General features: G+C 48.8%; 1 protein-coding gene across 1 annotated transcript in view; it reads left to right on the top strand.

Annotated features, from left to right (window-relative positions):
• LOC147750997 (protein NLRC5-like) overlaps positions 1-19,390 on the top strand; it is a 721,414-nt gene that overhangs the window by 477,078 nt on the left and 224,946 nt on the right. Inside the window, exons 9-10 of the mRNA XM_086918889.1 lie at positions 15,795-15,887; positions 16,484-16,531. Of these exons, the coding sequence (XP_086775015.1) occupies positions 15,795-15,887; positions 16,484-16,531 (141 nt within the window). The remainder of the gene's footprint in view (positions 1-15,794; positions 15,888-16,483; positions 16,532-19,390) is intronic.

Raw genomic sequence — 19,390 nt, 5'->3', positions numbered from 1 at the left:
TGATGAACCAGAGAGTAGCAGTGATGAACCAGAGGGTGGCAGTGATGAACCGGAGGGTGGCAGTGGTGAACCAGAGGGTGGCAGGGATGAACCAGAGGATGCCAGTGATCAACCAGAGGGTGGCAGCCTTGAACCAGAGGGTGGCAGTGATGAACCACAGGGTGGCAGTGATGAACCAGAGGGTGGCACTGGTAACCCAGAGGGTGGCAGTGCGGAACCAGAGGGTGGCAGTGATAAACCAGAGGGTGGCAGCCTTGATACAGAGGGTGGCAGCGATCAACCAGAGGGTGGCAGTGATGAACCAGGGGGTGGCACTGGTGAACCAGAGGGTGGCAGTGGTGAACCAGAGGGTGGCAGGGATGAACCAGAGGATGCCAGTGATCAACCAGAGGGTGGCAGCCTTGAACCAGAGGGTGGCAGTGATCAACCAGAGGGTGGCAGTGGTGAACCAGAGGGTGGCAGTGGCAAACCATTGGGTGGCAGTGATGAACCAGAGGGTGGCAGTGGTGAACCAGAGGGTGGCAGTGGTGAGCCGGAGGGTGGCAGTGATGATCCAGAGGGTGGCAGTGGCAAATCAGATGGTGGCAGTGATGAACCAGAGGGTGGCAGTGATGATCCAGAGGGTGGCAGTGGCAAATCAGAGGGTGGCAGTGATGAACCAGAGGGTGGTAGTGATCAACCAGAGGGTGGCAGTGATGAACCAGAGGGTGGCAGTGATGATCCAGAGGGTGGCAGTGGCGAACCACAAGGTGATGAACCAGAGGATAGCAGTGATGAACCAGAGGGTGGCAGTGGCAATCCTGTCACGGTCCAACGGCTCCTCGGGATCAGGGCGATGCTAATAGGGGTCCACCTCCAGCTTTCCCTGCACTCTGATTGTACAACTCACAGAGTCACGAAAAGGGATGGTAGAACTACCCAAAGAAGAATCAATAGGAACGAGGCTCTCTTACCAGAGGCAGATGCTGGCGTTTCCTCTTCACTGTTCTGGCCGCGGAAGAGGGCAATCCTGCGTCTTCCGTACCAGAACATAAACCAGAATGGCAATCCTGGGAGTAAGAGGGACTCGGGTCAAGGAGAGGGGGCAATCCTGCTTCTCTCCCAATGACCCAACCCACCTCTTATCTTCGGGAACAACCACCAGCCGAGAGGGTGCAAATCCGGCGTCTCTCGCACCAGCGGTAATCACACTCCGACGCAAAAGGGGGAAATCCAGGCGTCTCTCGCATCAAAACAAACAAAGAACTAGAAGTCAGACTCGGGAGGAAATCATCCAGCATCTCCCTCTCTGACCGCAACCACTCCAAAGGTGCCAAGAGTCGAAACACCAGTAATCCCGCAGCCGCGGAACTACCTCCACGAAAGCAAAAGTCTCTCTTCACACTGAAGCACAAAGAAATCAAACGTCCATCAAACGATTCCCAATTAGGACAAAATCACGAGCACCGCTCCCGGTGATTCACGTACTTTTATGGCCTCTCCCATTCGCTCCCGCCCAAAGGAGTTCCGGGAGATGTAGTTCTCAGCTATTCTCAGGCTGGCACACGTCGCATCCTGACAGTATGCCCCCCTCCCAAGTGCCTTCTAGCGCCAGGCTTCCCCGGATGCCGCAAGAATTTCCACGAGACGACCGACGCGGTAGGAGAAGCTGACATCTGCGTGGGACACGGGATTCTCCATGCCTGTTTATATACCGGAACAAGCTTTAAGACTAATAAGACCTGTCCTCGCAAATCCGAAACCAGTCCTTGTAAATCTGATAACTACAGAAGCACGTTATTAGTGAGTACGTGTAGAAAATCGGCAAATACAGACCCCTTGAACGGAACTCTGATTGAAGATAGAAGTACAAAACAGTGGACAATTCTCTTAATAATAAAGAGTTTAAGAAAAATACAAAAAGGCAGTCAAAGGAAACCCTATTTTTACCATCAACTCAAGAAAACCAAAACACAATTAATAAGTACAAATAGCCCTGGATCAGAGTGTGACGAAATACATAAGATTAACTAGGAAACCGTGCAAGATGTGAACATGAGAACTATACAGACGGCAACCAACCAGTGCCATTTGTAGGAGAGACACATTAATATAGTCTTGAAAAAGATGGTAATACATCGATAAAAACCATCGAAACGCGTCGACGCCTCCCTGCACGATTAGGATATTAAAAAACCTAACCTGTAGACAAAGAATTGTAATATGTCCAGGATGGTATTTATGTTAAAAATCTCAAAAAACGTGCAATAGTTATTGACAATTTTATCTCTATGTATGGCTCTCCCTTTTTGTATTTTTCACCTTGATATAATATGTATTAATTGTTTTTTAATAATTCAGTTTTATATGTTTTTGTGTAGGAAAAACTGTACTCAATGAATGTGTTTAGGATATTTTAACATTGGTATACAATGATTTGTTTTTAACATTAGAGTGTATTTGTATGAACTTTTTTATAATAAAACAAATGAATTACATTTTTGTTGTTTAAGTATTTAAGACAAGTAAGGTCCCTACAGGTATCTAGTGGGCCTATTGGGTAGTTTGAGACAAACATTTAAGTTTGTCCCATGTAAGAATAGTCTGCCAAGGGATAACTTCTTTTACTCTCCCATTTGCTCCCGCCCACAGGAGTTCCGGGAGATGTAGTTCTCAGCTATTCTCAGGCTGCCACACGTCGCATCCTGACAGTATGCCCCCCTCTCAAGTGCCTCCTAGCGCCAGGCTTCCCCGGATGCCGCAAGAAGAACCTCCGGACCTCCACAGGAGCATGAACCTCCGTACTAGGCTCCCATGAATCATCCTCGGATTGGTACCCCTTCCAGGATATCAGGAACCACAACCTCCCCTGGCGGTATCTAGAATCCAGAATTCTACAGACCTCGTATTCCAACTGGCCATCTCTCATAACCGGAGGAGCCGCCTTGATTCGGGCCCTCCCCGCCGGCTTCAACAGGCTGCAATGGAATACAGAATGAATCCGTAACGAAGCAGGCAACTTGAGTTTATACGCCATCGGATTGATCTTACGAATGATGGCGTAGGGACCAATGAAGCGAGGATGAAAAATACTGTGGTAGCGGAAACGGATGTTCTGAGTGGAAAGCCAGACTTAATCACCCACTTTGTACTCCGGTCCCTCCTGACGATGTTTGTCAGCCCACCTCTTATAGGAGACATTCCAACGCCTTCCGGATGGTCTTATGGATCTTGAGAAGGGCCTTCATGTGCGCAGCCACAGTAGGGTGGTTTTATCCTCGCTTGGAACTACCACAGGCAGAGTGTTAGCATGGAACCCGGTATTGGCTTTAAACGGTGTTTCCTTGATCGAACTATGCCACATGGTGTTATACGACAACTCGGCCAACCACAACATGGAAACCCATGATTGGTCCGCCTCCTTGGAATAACACCGCAAGTATTTCTTAAGCGTCTGGTTCCTCCTCTCGGTTTGTCCATCTGTTTGCGGATGAAAACTGGTGGACAACGCATCTTCGGTGTGCAAGGCTTTGCACCACATGTGCCAAAAGCGAGCCACAAACTGAGATCCTCGATCTGAGATGATAACTCAACAGCTGTGCAGTCTGACTGGCAGTGGGAAGGTTTCGGCAGGGAATAAAATGTCCCATCTTTGTGAGGCTATCAACCACCACCAGTATAGCATTGCATCCCTGATCATTCAGTAAACCCACAACAAAGTCCATGCTGATGGTATGCCATGGATGAGCAGGAGTCGGCAGCGGCAGCAGCTTCCCCCTCATCTTACTCTGCTCGCTTTTGCCCGTGCACAAGTGTCACATTGTTGTATCCATCCTTTCACGTCCTTATCCATTCCCTCCCACCAGAACTGGCGCTGTACCAAGAATAGCGTTTTCTTATTGCCAGGATGACCAGCCACCACCGCATTGTGACACCAATTGAAGGCTTGCAACCTCAGGGAATGAGTAGGAAGATAAAGTTTTCCCTTGTACAACAGCACCCCGTGCTTTAGTGTCCGATTCTTATCCTGACTGGCCCACGTTTGCCACTGGGCCGGACTCCGTTGATCGGTTATCTGAGACATGAACTGGTCTGCTGCGACCACACAGAGTACCTTCTCTGGGGGAATGATAGCCTGCGATGTGTCTTGAGGAGACGCAGCACCTTCCTCCTGTCTGGATAGAGAATCAGCCTTCCGATTATCGGACCCTGGACGGAATGTAATCACAAAGTCATACCCTGCGAAAAACAACATCCATCTCATCTAACGTTGAGAAAGTTGACGGGCAGTCTTCATGAAAACCAAATTCCGATGGTCCGAGTACACCGTGATGGTATGTTGCGCCCCCCACAAATAGTGTCTCCACTCCATGAATGCCTTCTTGATGGCAAACAGCTCCTTTTCCGCCACTGTATAGTTCAACTCGACCGGGGACAGCTTTTTGGACAAGAACGCCACCGGATGTAATTGGCCGGTCCCTCTGTCCCTCTGGGACAGCATTGCCCCTACCGCTGTTTCCGAGGCATCCGTCTCCACCACAAACGGGACATCCATTTGTGGATGCCGCAATATAGGAGCTGTACTGAACAAGTTCTTCAATAGTTCAAAAGCCTCCATTGCCTCCGGGGTCCACTTGAACGGTGCACCTTTCCTCAACAACCGAGTGATGGGAGATGCTACCAAGGAAAATGTGCTAGAAACCTTCTATAATAGTTTGAAAAGCCTAGGAAGCATTGCACCTCTTTCACACTCTTGGGAACTGGCCACCGCTGAACCGCCTCTACCTTCCTGTCTGCCATCCAAAACCCCTGGGGACTCAAAATAACCCCCGGTACTCCACCTCTGACTCCCCAATCTCACACTTGCTGAGCTTACAGTACAGGCAGTTGTCCAACAATCTTTTCAGGACTAGGATGACGTGGCTGGCATGCTGTGGTATGGACACCGAATAGACCAGAATGTCATCGATGTACACTATGACAAACTGGTCTACATATTCCTTTAGTACGTCGTTTAAGAAGTACTGGAAAGCCGCCGGGGCGTTACACAGCCCGAACGGCATGACCAGGTACTCGAAAAGACCATACCTAGTTTTGAAGGCTGTTTTCCACTCATCACCGCTACGGATCCTCACTAGATGGTATGCTCCTCGGAGGTCCAACCGGGTGTAGATGTTGGCCTCCCGTACTTGATCCAGTAAAACAAGGATGAGCGGAAGTGGATAGCAATTTATCACCATCTGTCTATTCAGCAGGCGATAGTCAATACACGTCCGCAGATCACCATTGGCTTTCGCCGTGAAAAACAGAGGAGAAGCTGCAGGGGACCTAGATGGACGGATGAACCCCATGGCACAGAATTGTTTCAAATACTCCTGCAGGTGCTTGGTTTCCGGTTCCGATAGGGCGTATACTCTACAACAGGGTATCACAGCTCCGTCAATGAGATCAATACGACAATCGTATTCGCGATGGGTTGGCAATGATGCCGCCTTAACCTCACTGAACACCTCACTATACTTCGCATACTCGGCTGGCAAAACCACCTCTTTTTCTGTGGCCGTGGCCACATGAAAAACCTATGCCAAGGCTACCAGATGTTGATCCGCCTCCCTTAAGCAAGACCCCTGACACTCCTCCGAGAGCAAACTCGTGGTCTTCATTCTCCAATCCATAGTGGGATTATGGAGCCCGAGCCAGGGCATCCCCAAGATGACCTCATACTGAGGGGCTTCAATGATGTTCAAAACAATATTCTCCACATGGTCCAAAGGCGTACCTGGGAGAAGCAACTCTACCATTCCGGTATGTTCTGTATTCGGACCGGACTTTAGCGGAGTGCCGTCCACCGACAACACCCTTTCTGGTTTCTCGACAGCCACCATCTCCAAACCCAGACGACGAACCAACCCGTCATCTATGAAATTTCCCGTAGCCCCAGAGTCTAGAATACCATGAACTGGGTGTTGTTGCCCTTTCGCCTGCAAAATCATAGAAAGTACTATATGCGATTCGGTAGTAGCCGAATACGCTCCGGCTAGTGATGGCAACTGCCAGCCTACTTCCTCTGGAATCGTATGGGATTTAACCAATACCTCCTCTTGGTTACTCTGTACCGCAGGAAGGGCATAATTTCTTCCGGCACCTAAAGGACGCGGTTTCTTAGGTTTCACCATGCAATCCTTCACATAGTGCCCTTTCTTCCCGCAGTACATGCAGAGGCCCTGAGTGCGGCGGGTTTCTCTCTCCGCTCTAGACAAGGGTGCCCGTACGGCACCTACTTCCATAGGTTCTGTCACACCAGCCTTATCGATGGGAGTACCAGACTCGACCCTACTCAACCCCCCTGGATGTCGGTATCCCCTTCTCCGATCCCCTGAATGGTCCGCAAGACGATGATCAAGTCTCAACGTCAAATTAACCAGATCCGTACAGGTGGTGGGCTGGGGGTCTATTTGAGCTATCACATCCTTTAATTCGTCCGAAAGGCCCTGATAATACAGCGCCATCCTCTTCTCTTCGGGCCACGCTGTTTCTGCCACCAGCATATTAAAAGATGTCATGTAAGACACTAGTTCTTTCTTGCCCTGTTTTAACTCGAGAAGGTCTCGATCTGCACTAAGAGTGGTAGCTCTCCTATCAAATACCCGCTCAAACTCTCTCCTAAAAGCGGTCAATCTGACAAAAGAGGATCGTCGTTCCTAACCAACAGACCTGCCCAATTAGCCGCATCGCCCGTTAAATAGGAGATGGCGAACGCCACCCTAGACAAATTAGTCGGGAACGATGCTGGACGGCAGGAAAAATGCAATGACACTTGAGTCAAGAACGCCTGTATGGAATGAGGGTCCCCGGAGTATCTCTCAGGGCTAGCTAACGGAATGGGAGGTGGAACCGTAACCTGAATCTGTTGAGCACCTGCCGAAGCATTGAAAGGGTTTCTGGCCTGCCTATCTACCTGTTCCTTTAAGGCTGCAGTTTCAGCCCGGGAAGTAGCCAGCTCTTGCTGTACTTACACTAAGGCCACCAATACATCATCCATGGTAGCCATACCCAAACCCTGATCAGGAGGAGAGTTTTTCGTGGGCTCGTGATTCTGTCACGGTCCAACGGCTCCTTGGGATCAGGGCGATGCTAATAGGGGTCCACCTCCAGCTTTCCCCGCACTCTGATTGTACAACTCACAGAGTACGGTAGTAAGCAGGTGAGGGAATAACGCCGGGGCGGGAACCGCTGAAGAAGGGATGCCTGTTGAAACAAAAACCATACGTTAATACCAGTCCCTCACTCTTCTCCTTTCTATATCTCAATTAGATCCACCCCTACCTGATACTTCTCAGACTTAGGCTCCCTTCTGTCTTTTCAACCAGCTAAGATGAGATGACTTCTCTCATATATGGATCAGGATTTCTGCAAGAACAAAAGCCTTCTGTTATACTGTCCCTTCCTTACCCTTCCATTAAGAGCCACCTAACTTCCACACATACATACCATGCGGTCTCGCTCCCTTGTGAATTACTGAAGACGAAGAATCAAGCTAGTTCTTCAAATAAAAAAGAAGTGCAGAAAAGAAAAGAAAAAACAGTGCGAGTGTAACCACCCAGTTCGTAAGATCCAAAAGGATTATAATGAAACAGACCGTCTCATAGTACCTCAGTATGAATGTCTATCTATTATTTACAATTCTAAAAGTCACGAAAAGGGATGGTAGAGCTACCCAAAGAAGAATCAATAGGAACGAGGCTCTCTTACCAGAGGCAGACGCTGGCGTTTCCTCTTCACTGTTCTGGCCGCGTAAGGGGGCAATCCGTCTTCCGTACCAGAACATAAACCAGAATGGCAATCCTGGGAGTAAGAGGGACTCGGGTCAAGGAGAGGGGGCAATCCTGCGTCTCTCCCAACGACCCAACCCACTTCTTATCTTCGGGAACAACCACCAGCCGAGAGGGTGGAAATCCGGCGTCTCTCGCACCAGCGGTAATCACACTCCGACGCGAGAGGGGGAAATCCAGGCGTCTCTCGCATCAGAACAAACAAAGAACTAGAAGTCAGACTCTGGAGGAAATAATCCAGCGTCTCCCTCTCTGACCACAACCACTCCAAAGGTGCAAAGAGTCGAAACACCAGTAATCCCGCAGCCGCGGAACTACCTCCACGAAAGCAAAAGTCTCTCTTCACACTGAAGCACAAAGAAACCAAACGTCCATCAAACGATTCCCAATTAGGACAAAATCATGAGCACCGCTCCCGGTGATTCACGTACTTTCATGGCCTCTCCCATTCGCTCCCGCCCACAGGAGTTCTGGGAGATGTAGTTCTCAGCTATTCTCAGGCAGGCACATGTCGCATCCTGACAGTTCCAGAGGGTGGCAGTGATGAACCAGAGGGTGGCAGTGATGATCCAGAGGGTGGCAGTGGCGAACCAGATGGTGGCAGTAATGAACCAGAGGGTGGCAGTGGCAAACCAGAGGCTGGCAGTGATGGACCAGAGGGTGGCAGTGGCAAACCAGAGGGTGGCAGTGATGAACCAGAGGGTGGCAGTGATGATCCAGAGGGTGGCAGTGGCAAACCAGAGGGTGGCAGTGGCAAACCAGAGGGTGGCAGGGATGAACCAGAGGGTGGCAGTGGTGAACTAGAGGGTGGCAGTGGTGAAACAGAGGGTGGCAGTGATGATCCAGAGGGTGGCAGTGGCAAACCAGAGGGTGGCAGTGATGAACCAGAGGGTGGCAGTGATGATCCAGAGGGTGGCAGTGGCGAACCAGAGGGTGGGAGTAATGAACCAGAGGGTGTCAGTGATCAACCAGAGGGTGGCAGTCTTGAACCAGAGGGTGGCAGTGATCAACCAGAGGGTGGCAGTGATGAACCAGATGGTGGCAGTAATGAACCAGAGGGTGGCAGTGATGATCCAGAGGGTGGCAGTGGCGAACCACAAGGTGATGAACCAGAGGATAGCAGTGATGAACCTGAGAGTGGCAGTGGTGAACCAGAGGGTGGCAGTGATGAACCAGAGGGTGGCAGTGGTGATCCAGAGGGTGGCAGCAATGAACCAGAGGGTGGCAGTGATGATCCAGAGGGTGGCAGTTGCGAACCAGAGGGTGGCAGTAATGAACCAGAGGGTGGCAGTGATGATCCAGAGGGTGGCAGTGGCGAACAAGAGGGTGACAGTAATGAACCAGAGGGTGGCAGTGATGATCCAGAGGGTGGCAGTGGCGAACCAGAGGGTGGCAGTGATAATCCAGAGGGTGGCAGTGGCGAACCAGAGGGTGGCAGTAATGAACCAGAGGGTGGCAGTGATGATCCAGAGAGTGACAGTAATGAACCAGAGGGTGGCAGTGATGAACCAGAGGGTGGCAGTAATGAACCAGAGAGTGGCAGTGGCAAACCAGATGGTGGCAGTGATGAACCAGAGGGTGGCAGTGGCAAACCAGAGGGTGGCTGTGAAGAACCAGAGGGTGGCAGTGATGATCCAGAGGGTGGCAGTGGCAAACCAGAGGGTGGCAGTGGCAAACCAGAGGGTGGCAGGGATGAACCAGAGGGTGGCAGTGGTGAACTAGATGGTGGCAGTGGTGAACCAGAGGGTGGCAGTGATGATCCAGAGGGTGGCAGTGGCAAACCAGAGGGTGGCAGTGATGAACCAGAGGGTGGCAGTGATGATCCACAGGGTGGCAGTGGCGAACCAGAGGGTGTCAGTGATCAACCAGAGGGTGGCAGTCTTGAACCAGAGGGTGGCAGTGATCAACCAGAGGGTGGCAGTGATGAACCAGAGGGTGGCAGTAATGAACCAGAGGGTGGCAGTGATAATCCAGAGGGTGGCAGTGGCGAACCACAAGGTGATGAACCAGAGGATAGCAGTGATGAACCTGAGGGGGGCAGTGGTGAACCAGAGGGTGGCAGTGATGATCCAGAGGGTGGCAGTGGCAAACCAGAGGGTGGCAGTGATGAACAAGAGGGTGACAGTGGCGATCCAGAGGGTGGCAGTGATGAACCAGAGGGTGGCAGTGATAATCCAGAGGGTGACAGTTGCGAACCAGAGGGTGGCAGTAATGAACCAGAGGGTGGCAGTGATGATCCAGAGGGTGGCAGTGGCGAACCAGAGGGTGGCAGTAATGAACCAGAGGGTGGCAGTGATGATCCAGAGGGTGGCAGTGGCGAACCAGAGGGTGGCAGTGATAATCCAGAGGGTGGCAGTGGCGAACCAGAGGGTGGCAGTAAAGAACCAGAGGGTGGCAGTGATGATCCAGAGAGTGACAGTAATGAACCAGAGGGTGGCAGTGATGAACCAGAGGGTGGCAGTGATGATCCAGAGGGCGGCAGTGGAGAACCAGAGGGTGGCAGTAATGAACCAGAGGGTGGCAGTGGCAAACCAGAGGGTGGCAGTGATGAACCAGAGGGTGGCAGTGGCAAACCAGAGGGTGGCAGTGATGAACCAGAGGGTGGCAGTGATGATCCAGAGGGTTGCAGTGGCGAACCAGAGGGTGGCAGTGGCGAACCAGAGGGTGGCAGTAATGAAGCAGAGGGTGGCAGTGATGATCCAGAGGGTGGCAGGGGTGAACCAGAGGTTGGCAGTGGTGAACCAGAGGGTGCTGTGATGAACCAGAGAGTGACAGGGGTGAACCAGAGGGTGACAGTGGTGAACCAGAGGGTGATGTGATGAACCAGAGGGTGTCAGCGGTGAACCAGATGGTGGCAGCGGTGAACTAGAAGGTGGTAGTGGTGAACCAGAGGGTGACAGTGGTGAACCAGAGAGTGACAGTGTTGAACCAGTGAGTGGCAGTGATGAACCAGAGGGTGGCAGTGGTGAACCAGAGGGTGATAGTGATAGACCAGAGGGTGGCATTGGTGAACCAGAGGGCGGCAGTGATGAACCGGAGAGTGGTCGCGATGAACCACAGGGTCGCAAACAGGCTGGACAAGTAGAAATAACATGGTCGCGACCGTTGCGACCACACAAGTAAGTTTGCGTTCCTGAACTTGTAAAAAACCCTCGCGAACTGGCAAAAACAGCAAATTCGCACGAATTCGCGAATTTTGCGAATTGCGAGTTTGCTTTCGCATGAATTCGCAGATCGCGAATTCGCAAATTTTGGTCATTCTTAGGTGTAACCCCCCAGCCGTATTTATTACATAATTAAAACCTTGATATTATTTACATTATGTAGAATTACGCAGATACTCCGAGTACCTTAATGGATACACGAGGTTACATGGCTATCCTTAACATGTTCTAATACATCAATATTCCTATCGTAATCTGAACATGGATATACATTACTTTCTGCGTGTCCCAGCTAGAGCCTACGGCAAGGTCATTGACTAGCAGCCCCATAGCGCGCTAAAACGACAGACTCAACTTAAGTAGGCCTGCGTAGGGGGTACAGCTTATTGGACGTATATTGTCCCCGGGCTACCCCAACACCCTGAGCCTTAACTCCATAACGGAGGGCTGCAATTCTGCATTCTTGCACCCTGATGCGCATGTGCGTGCGAGGGTGGCCACAGGCCTACTGGAAAGAGTGACTCCCCCGGCCCGCACCCCGACAGCCTAGCTACCGGCTGTCACCACCCTTGGAGTTGTAAACATTGTGTAGGGGGTCCAGCTTACCAGACGGATGTCTCCCCTGGGCCCCCCCTACGCCCTGAGACTTTACGCCATAAAGGGGCGCAGCAATTCTGCGCCCTTGTGTGCATGCACGTGCGGCAGCCTACTGGAAGAGTGAATCCCTGGCCCCCGCAACCTTTCAACCTACTGACCGGCTGTAACTGCCCTGGAATTCCATGTGAAACCCTCTGTCTCCCATGCGCATGTGCGTGCGAGGTTGGCCACAGGCCTACTGGAAAGAGTGACTCCCCCGGCCCGCACCCCGACAGCCTAGCTACCGGCTGTCACCACCCTTGGAGTTGTAAACATTGTGTAGGGGGTCCAGCTTACCGGACGGATGTCTCCCCTGGGCCCCCCCTACGCCCTGAGACTTTACGCCATAAAGGGGCGCAGCAATTCTGTGCCCTTGTGTGCATGCACGTGCGGCAGCCGACTGGAAGAGTGAATCCCTGGCCCCCGCAACCTTTCAGCCTACTGACCGGCTGTAACTGCCCTGGAATTCCATGTGAAACCCTCTGTCTCCCCCTCGCATGTCCCCATTTAATAAAGGGTGATGCCCACTACGAAACGATACTATGCTCACCAATCATGACCATACCGCCTGACCAGGGACACCAACTAAAATACTAAGCATGTGTGGAAAATCCGTTCCGCTTGCGGATTTTGCGGATTTTCGGTAAATTCGCAATCTGCGAACTCTCGCGAATTTACCGAAAATCCGCAAATTCGCATGCAGCGGATTTTTTTTGCTTGGTGATACAATATTGCGGCGTGCGGCGTTCGCTTACCGTCATTCAGCGTTTGCCGAGTTGTTTTTCTCAATATTTTGCGAGTGCTACGCCATTTTGGATCTTGCTGCGGGATCCCGTGGGAGTTTGGCGACGCATCGCGAGAGTTCGCAATTGCAAAAATGTAGATGCGGCGGGCAGCAACAATCTCGCACTCGCGAAATTTCAAAATTTCCAATTCTGCACAAGAAATCCACCAGCAAGCAGCATAAATGATGATTTTTATCAGAATAACTCCTCAGGTTGACATTTGCCTGCACTTTTTTGGATTTGGGGCTTTTTTGACTTTCTTTGGATCGCTTTTGGATTAGAAATCAACTTTCACAAGTAAGTTTGTTTGGGGCATTACAGTTGCTGTTCTGCAGAAAAACGAGTTTTGCAAAACTGAAAGCACTCAGCAGGTGCAAAAGTTCACTCATCATTAGTAGCCATTCCCTGTAGTGCTTCCTGAGGGGCCCCTCCAGAGTTCAGTTGCCTACGTTTGTTTGGGGCATTACAGTTGCTGTTCTGCAGATTAACGAGTTTTGCAAAACTGAAAGCACTCAGCAGGTGCAAAAGTTCAAAGTCATCATTAGTAACCATTCCCTGTAGTGCTTCCTGAGGGGCCCCTCCAGAGCTCAGTTGCCTATTTGCAACTATTCTATGACCCTGCTCTGACCCTCACATCAGGCTCATAGAATAGCTACAAGTAGGCCACAAAGGTCCTGGAAAAAAAATTGCACTGCAACAGAAAGCAAACTACAGATAAGGAAGCAGGTGCCAGACAGGAAGTTTAAATTCAGTGACACATTAATCAACCCCAAATTAATTCATGCCAGTCGAAGCAGGGCAGGTGTGCTTGCTTTTCCTCCCCATAATCTACAGTGATGAATCAGAGGGCGGCAGTGTTGTACCAGAGGGTGGAATGGGTGAATCAGAGGGTGGCAGTGATGAAACAGAGGGTGCTGTGAACCTTTGATGATGAACCAGACATAGAAACAACAAAGTCGCGACCGTTGCGAGCCGACAAGTAAGCTCGCAATTGCGAACTGGTACAAAACCCTCGCAAACTGGCAGAAACCCTTGCGAACACACAAAAAAAGAAATCGCGAGAATTCGCGGATTTTGCTGATTGCGAGCTCGCAAATACGCAAATTCGCGAACGCCAGATTCGCAAAATTCACCCATGCTTATAAAATACGACAATATCACCTGCAACAAAATACCATACACTGACACTTTTATTACACATGACCAATAGCATCAACACAATTTTACATTAAACATTACCTTTCCCTGAAAATGTCATATAACGACATTTTTTATTACAAAAGCACTACCATCATCAGAAGTCACCACTTTTATTAACCCTGTCTCTTGAGATACTTGCAACGCAATTCAAGAAAACCAAGCAAGAAACATATGACTGCCTATGTTATCTGTAGCAAAATACAATATACTGATACTCTTATTACACATTACCATAGCATCAACGCACAACTTTACATTACACATTACCCGTAACTGCAAATGACATTTACTGACATTCTTATTACAAAATACCACAATCATCAATATTCTTCTTTTATGCACCATATCCCTTAAGATACCTGCAACGAAATCGAAGAGAACACAGCAAGACCTGTATGGCTGCAACCCTCATAGGAACTACCTGCCATAGGGGATGGTGGGTGGGTAAAAATTAGTTACAGGCCCTTCAACGGCCCGGACCAGTATGCAGGGGAGCGAGAACAAGGGACTGTTCCCGGGCCCCCTTTTAAAGGGGGATCCACATGGCAGTCTGGTCTAAACCGGCTTGCCCCAAATCCTCTATCTCGCGCTGAACCAGAAGTTGTTCCGGTTCTCACCTCGACAGGCACCGATATTAGTTGCTCGGGGGAGGTGGGGCACCGCGTCAGAGGGCGCGGTGACCACCCCACCTCCTCCCAGCCCCGGGGACCGGCGTGACCGCCCTAATGGCAGCCTGCGCTAGGTCGAGCTTGCTTTGCCCAATTGTTCCTTTTGTCTGGAGACACAAGGGGTCCTTGATTGGTAAGTATTTCCATAGGAAATCCTACTCCAGAGAACACTTCAATAAGGACTTGGGCGATAATTTTGGTTGGGGCATCTTTCAGGTGAATAGCTTCAGAATACCATCTGGCATAATCAACTATTACAAGTACTTATGAATTACCCCTACTAGAAATTTGTAAAGGACCAATCAACTCCATGCCAATGCGTTCAAAAGGTTTGCCACCTATGGGTAGAGCTTAAAGATATATGGGCTAGGGTTTATATGGATTTTTACGTTGGCATATCTCACACTCCAGACAATTGTGTTTTTTTTTACGCTTACATGGTTACCTGGCCAATAAAAATATCTCAGGGCCATTTGAGAGGCTTTTTAGGGCACTCGGTGGCCTGCCACCAGGTGGGACTGAGACAAGAAAATTATTTGATCTCTAAATTCTTTTGGGACAAACAGTTAAGGTTTATCATCTAATTTTCCCACCCTATATAATAACCCTTTTTTGATAATGAATTTAGGAAAAGTATTGGTGGGATTTATCTCATTCATTTTAACTTCCCTTCAAGCATTTTGCAAGTTCCCTTCCTTTCTTTGAACCTGCTGAAAATCCCAGTCCAATTGCCAGGACTCCGAGTTAAGTAGAGTATCTCGATAGGGATGAGTTGTGTATTCTCCCGAGTAGTTAGTCAAAACTTGGAGTTTACGGAGGAACATAGCTAAGAAATCAGGGTTATCCATACCTAATAATATATCTTCTGAGAGGTTACGCAAAACCCCTACCTCCACACTTTAGTCTCCCCTTTTTGGGTGGTCACTGGTATGTGGGCTAGAGGTTATGTTTTTATATTTCCATGGACACATCTGATATTTACTACCTTGTTGGGATGGATTTTAGAGGGTTGTACTTACTTGGTTTGTATTACTGACAGCCGACATCCTGAATCTAGTAAGGCTGCAACCCATTGATTATTAGCCAAAAGACTGACATAGAAGCAATGACGAAACTCCTGAGTATAAACTATAGAGCGGGGTGTAGAGCTAATGTCCATAGGTTACTCTGTGGGTTTCTTATTGGAACATTGATGGGCTATATGTCTCCATTCCCGACAGTCAAAGCACTGGGGTCTCCTATAGGTGGGTGGATCCAACTTCACGGTTCTAGACTTAACACTCTTGATAAGAGCTTGAATAGGTCTCCTATCTGTCTTAGCCAGACCTGACACTCTGTCTTTAAGGATTTTCTCCTGTTGCCACAGTGAGAGCCTAGGTTGGGCGTAAGCATATTTTGAGGCCATTTCTAAGGCATGCTCAACGGACAAGCCGGTATGTTGCAGCCATTTCCTGGTAGCTGTAGGGAGGGTTTCTAAGTACTGTTCTAAGTATATATGATTCATAATCTCTTCTTTCATTTTCTCTTTAGGTTTGAGCCATTTGTCTGCAGCCAACTTCAATTTGAAAAAATTGTTTTGGGATTGTTTCTGGAAGCTCCCCGTTCCTTCCAAAATATCACTCGGTATGATTTGTCGTCCAACTCTAAGTGATCCAGGGTGATAACCTTGATCTGTTCATATGGTGTATTCCTGTGAGGATTGGCCATTTGATAAGCAGCCTGAGCTTCTCCTACTAACAAGGTAGTCAAAAAGAAAGGCCATTTTTCTTGTAGCCAGGCAAAGGTCTTTGCTGCATGTTCAAAGTTAAACAAGAAAGCATTCAGATCTTCCCAAGGTAGATTTTTGTGAAAGGTGATATAAGGATCCACAGAGGAAGTGGAACGAGAACCTGAAAGGCTGGACGTCAACTGAAACATGTCTTTTCTGCTTTTTGTAGACTTTCAACGTGGGCTTCCATGGAATCTTTGAAAATGTCCCTGTCTGCTTTTGCAGAGGACATTTGTCTCTGTAGGGCCCATTCCAATTTGAGCTGGTCCGGTATTAATTATTGAACAATATTCTCCATTTTTATCATGGTTAATTTGCCCGCATTCTCCACCACTTGTAAGTTTTAGGTGGGACTTAGACTCTGACAACAGTTAAGGCTTCAAATAACTTGTTTATTCACAAAGTAAAATAATTATTTTAATCTTCTCTTCATTTGGTTTCATTCTTCTAGACACTGGTGAGACCCAGCCTCCCGGCAGTGATTCACCTAAAGCCATGGGTAAGTCCTTTCACATCATCTGTTTCTTGAGTAGTCAGAAAACAAGGAGGTGGGTAATTTGTGAGAACGACTGTGGTAACCGTTATCAACACCCGTGCTGTTAATACTAAAATTAGAAAGAAAATATAAATCACGTTTCTGACACTCGTTTTATTGGATTAGCACTTCAATGTTGTGAAATCAATATTATTCATGTGAAACTGAGCAAAGTTAGACCAGAAATTCACTCTCACCCAATTTGTGCAAAACAGAAAAGAATAGCACATAAAAGTAAAGAAAAGCCAGTATTCTCAGCCATTCCCTTAAGACCCTCCGCCTCCCCTTTTCCTAGTATGTGAGGCAGGAACAAGTTGGGTCTTGGCTCAGGTCTTTTCTCTGGTGCTTGGCATTATGTTGGTTTTCCCACTCACTGCTCTTCCGGGTCTCTCCCACTTGGATCCATGCCATAGTTCTTAAATGAACCGTGCTCTTCTTTCATTGCCACTATTTTCGCCCATGTGATCCTCTCTGTGAATGGGCCTGGAAGCAGGGACTGACCTGCCTGTTCGTCTATGAAGTTTATCTAGAAGCTGTGGGTACAAATAGGAAGGATCTTGTAAGGACTTATCCAAAAGGACATGCCAAGATATGTCATCTTCTCCTAGGTAATGAAACGGGTCTGCCTTACTAGGAGCTTAGAAAAATAATTGAGCAGTATACAGTTTTGTGATTTCATGAGTTATGCAGACAACCCCCACAGAAATATCTCTTTCTGGTGTTCTATGTAAAGTCAGCAGGTAGCACTTTGGGATGACCATCAGCCGGTCCTGTAACGTTGGTATGCACCAAAATTGTCTCAAGTATATGAGAAATTCAGACACAGGGTAATTTGCTTCTTGCTTGTAGGATTAAATTGATGAGTGCATGTACGGGGAAAATGTATCATTATCCTGAATGTTTATATTCATGTAAGAAGTTTTTCTAATTATAACGAAACTATAGAAGTGATCAAGGAGGATGTGGATAATATAGGTGCATAGTACTTAAGGCCAGACTGGTAATACCGGGCACTGGGCAATCCCCCAGGAGGCCGGAAAGGGTGGGGGCCGGTTTCTTTCCAGCAAGCCGGGTTTTGTTACTGGGGCCGCCAGTTTTTTTAAATCAGCCCCAGCAGCAAAATAAGAAGGCCGTCCCGCTTCCAGGCCTGTGTCTGAAAAAGTGTGTGTGCCAGCTCAGCTGGCAGCACCCTGCCTGCTTTGGCCTGCCTGCTGGCGCTGATCCTACTGCTTCATCAATTTCCCTCAGCGCTAAGAAGCTGTGAGTCAGTCACACAGCCTGCTAGACATCACAGCCGGGACCCAGTCAGGGTTGTCAGTGACACAACAAAAGTGGCCGTGGCACTGCATGAGGATGTCACGTCCTGTGCCAGAGCAGGGAGTTTGTGTGGTCGGCGGCTGAAGTGTTCGTGGGCAACTCGGGCCACAGTGCTGCTGCTCACACCAGCCCGCCCGCACAGTCGGCAGTGGAGGTCTCAATAATGATGGCCCACCGGCAAGTTCAATTATATAGTTTCTGAGGTGAGCCCCGCTGAGATAGAGTTCTGTACAGATAATGGATGGATTTATCAGTGTCAAAGTCATGACTGGCCATCACTGGGTTGCAGCGAATGCCAGTAGGCTAGCACTCACTGCGGACAGCCACCAGCTGCCTGGACCGCAGGGATTGCCGGAGAGGTGGGTTGCTCGTGGCCTGAGGTGAGCCAGCTGCCTTGCAGAGAGTTGCTGACTGACCTGCCAGGCACGCAGCGCTTTCTGGCTGAGATAATTCAAAATTTAAGAACAGTAAGTAAGTAGTTGTTGCTTCTCAGCCACTTTTTGCCACCCACCCCCGAGTATGTGACAGCGCGCGATCAGGTGCAGCCTCTGCAGCCTGCCTGCAGTCTAAGTCTGTGTGGGTGCTCCCTTAAAAGACAGATGGATCCTCATTTGTGATTAATGATGTTTTGGTAATATCCTACATGTCCTGGAAATAGAATATTCTAGAAATATAGCACGGGTGCCAGTGAAGTCAGAGGGTAGACAAGAGGACATGACGGATAGAGGAAAAGGGGTCATCGGGTGGAAGGGTAGTGGAAATGTATCCCTCGCCCAAAATGATATAAACAGAAGTTACAGTCTCAGAAATGTCTGAGCAAAACAGAAAAAGGATTAGATAATCCTGCAAGCTATGGTTTTAGACAGCAGAGCTACCCCTGTGAAACAGCCCTTGCCGCGTTTGGCAGATGGTTTAGTGTTGGAATTCATCATAAAGAAATGCACCTCAGTTTAAACAAGTCTTAACAGTAATTAAATTCCAGAAGCATTAGGAGGATACACACTTCTTACAAGCACACACCAAAGTTATCTTTTAAATGGCCTCAGTAGCCGCACTATCTCTCAAGTTCACTTCGATTGTAAGAGTTCTTGATTCAGGTGAAATAGCTTTCCCACAAGAGAGAATTCACACATGATGTGATAGCACAAAGAGAACAGAGCTATCTATCCAGCTTTCTACATAAAATTTAACAGGTCAGATCTCTGACAGCTGAGCTATCACTCAGGTTATATAGCTGTGACAGTGCAAGACCAAAGACAGCAGAGCTACCTGTCATTCTACAGAGAACTAGAAGTCAGGCCTAAAGGTCTTCATTGACTGTCTGACCGATGTCTGGTGCGAGTAGTTTATTGAACCCAGGTACTGTACTGCATTTATTAAATGCAAGATTTTCGTTTGGTTCCATACATTTTCTTAATCCACTGCTCGTGATAAAGTATCGCTGAAGGTGGCACGTATGAAACTGGAATGTCAGTCATAGATGCCTTCAAAACATAGAAGTTTAAC

The sequence above is a fragment of the Lissotriton vulgaris genome, chromosome 1_1 (genome assembly GCF_964263255.1).
Source record: "Lissotriton vulgaris chromosome 1_1, aLisVul1.2, whole genome shotgun sequence".
NCBI classification, from domain to species: Eukaryota; Metazoa; Chordata; class Amphibia; order Caudata; family Salamandridae; genus Lissotriton; species Lissotriton vulgaris.
This window is presented reverse-complemented; position numbering and strand designations above follow the sequence as displayed.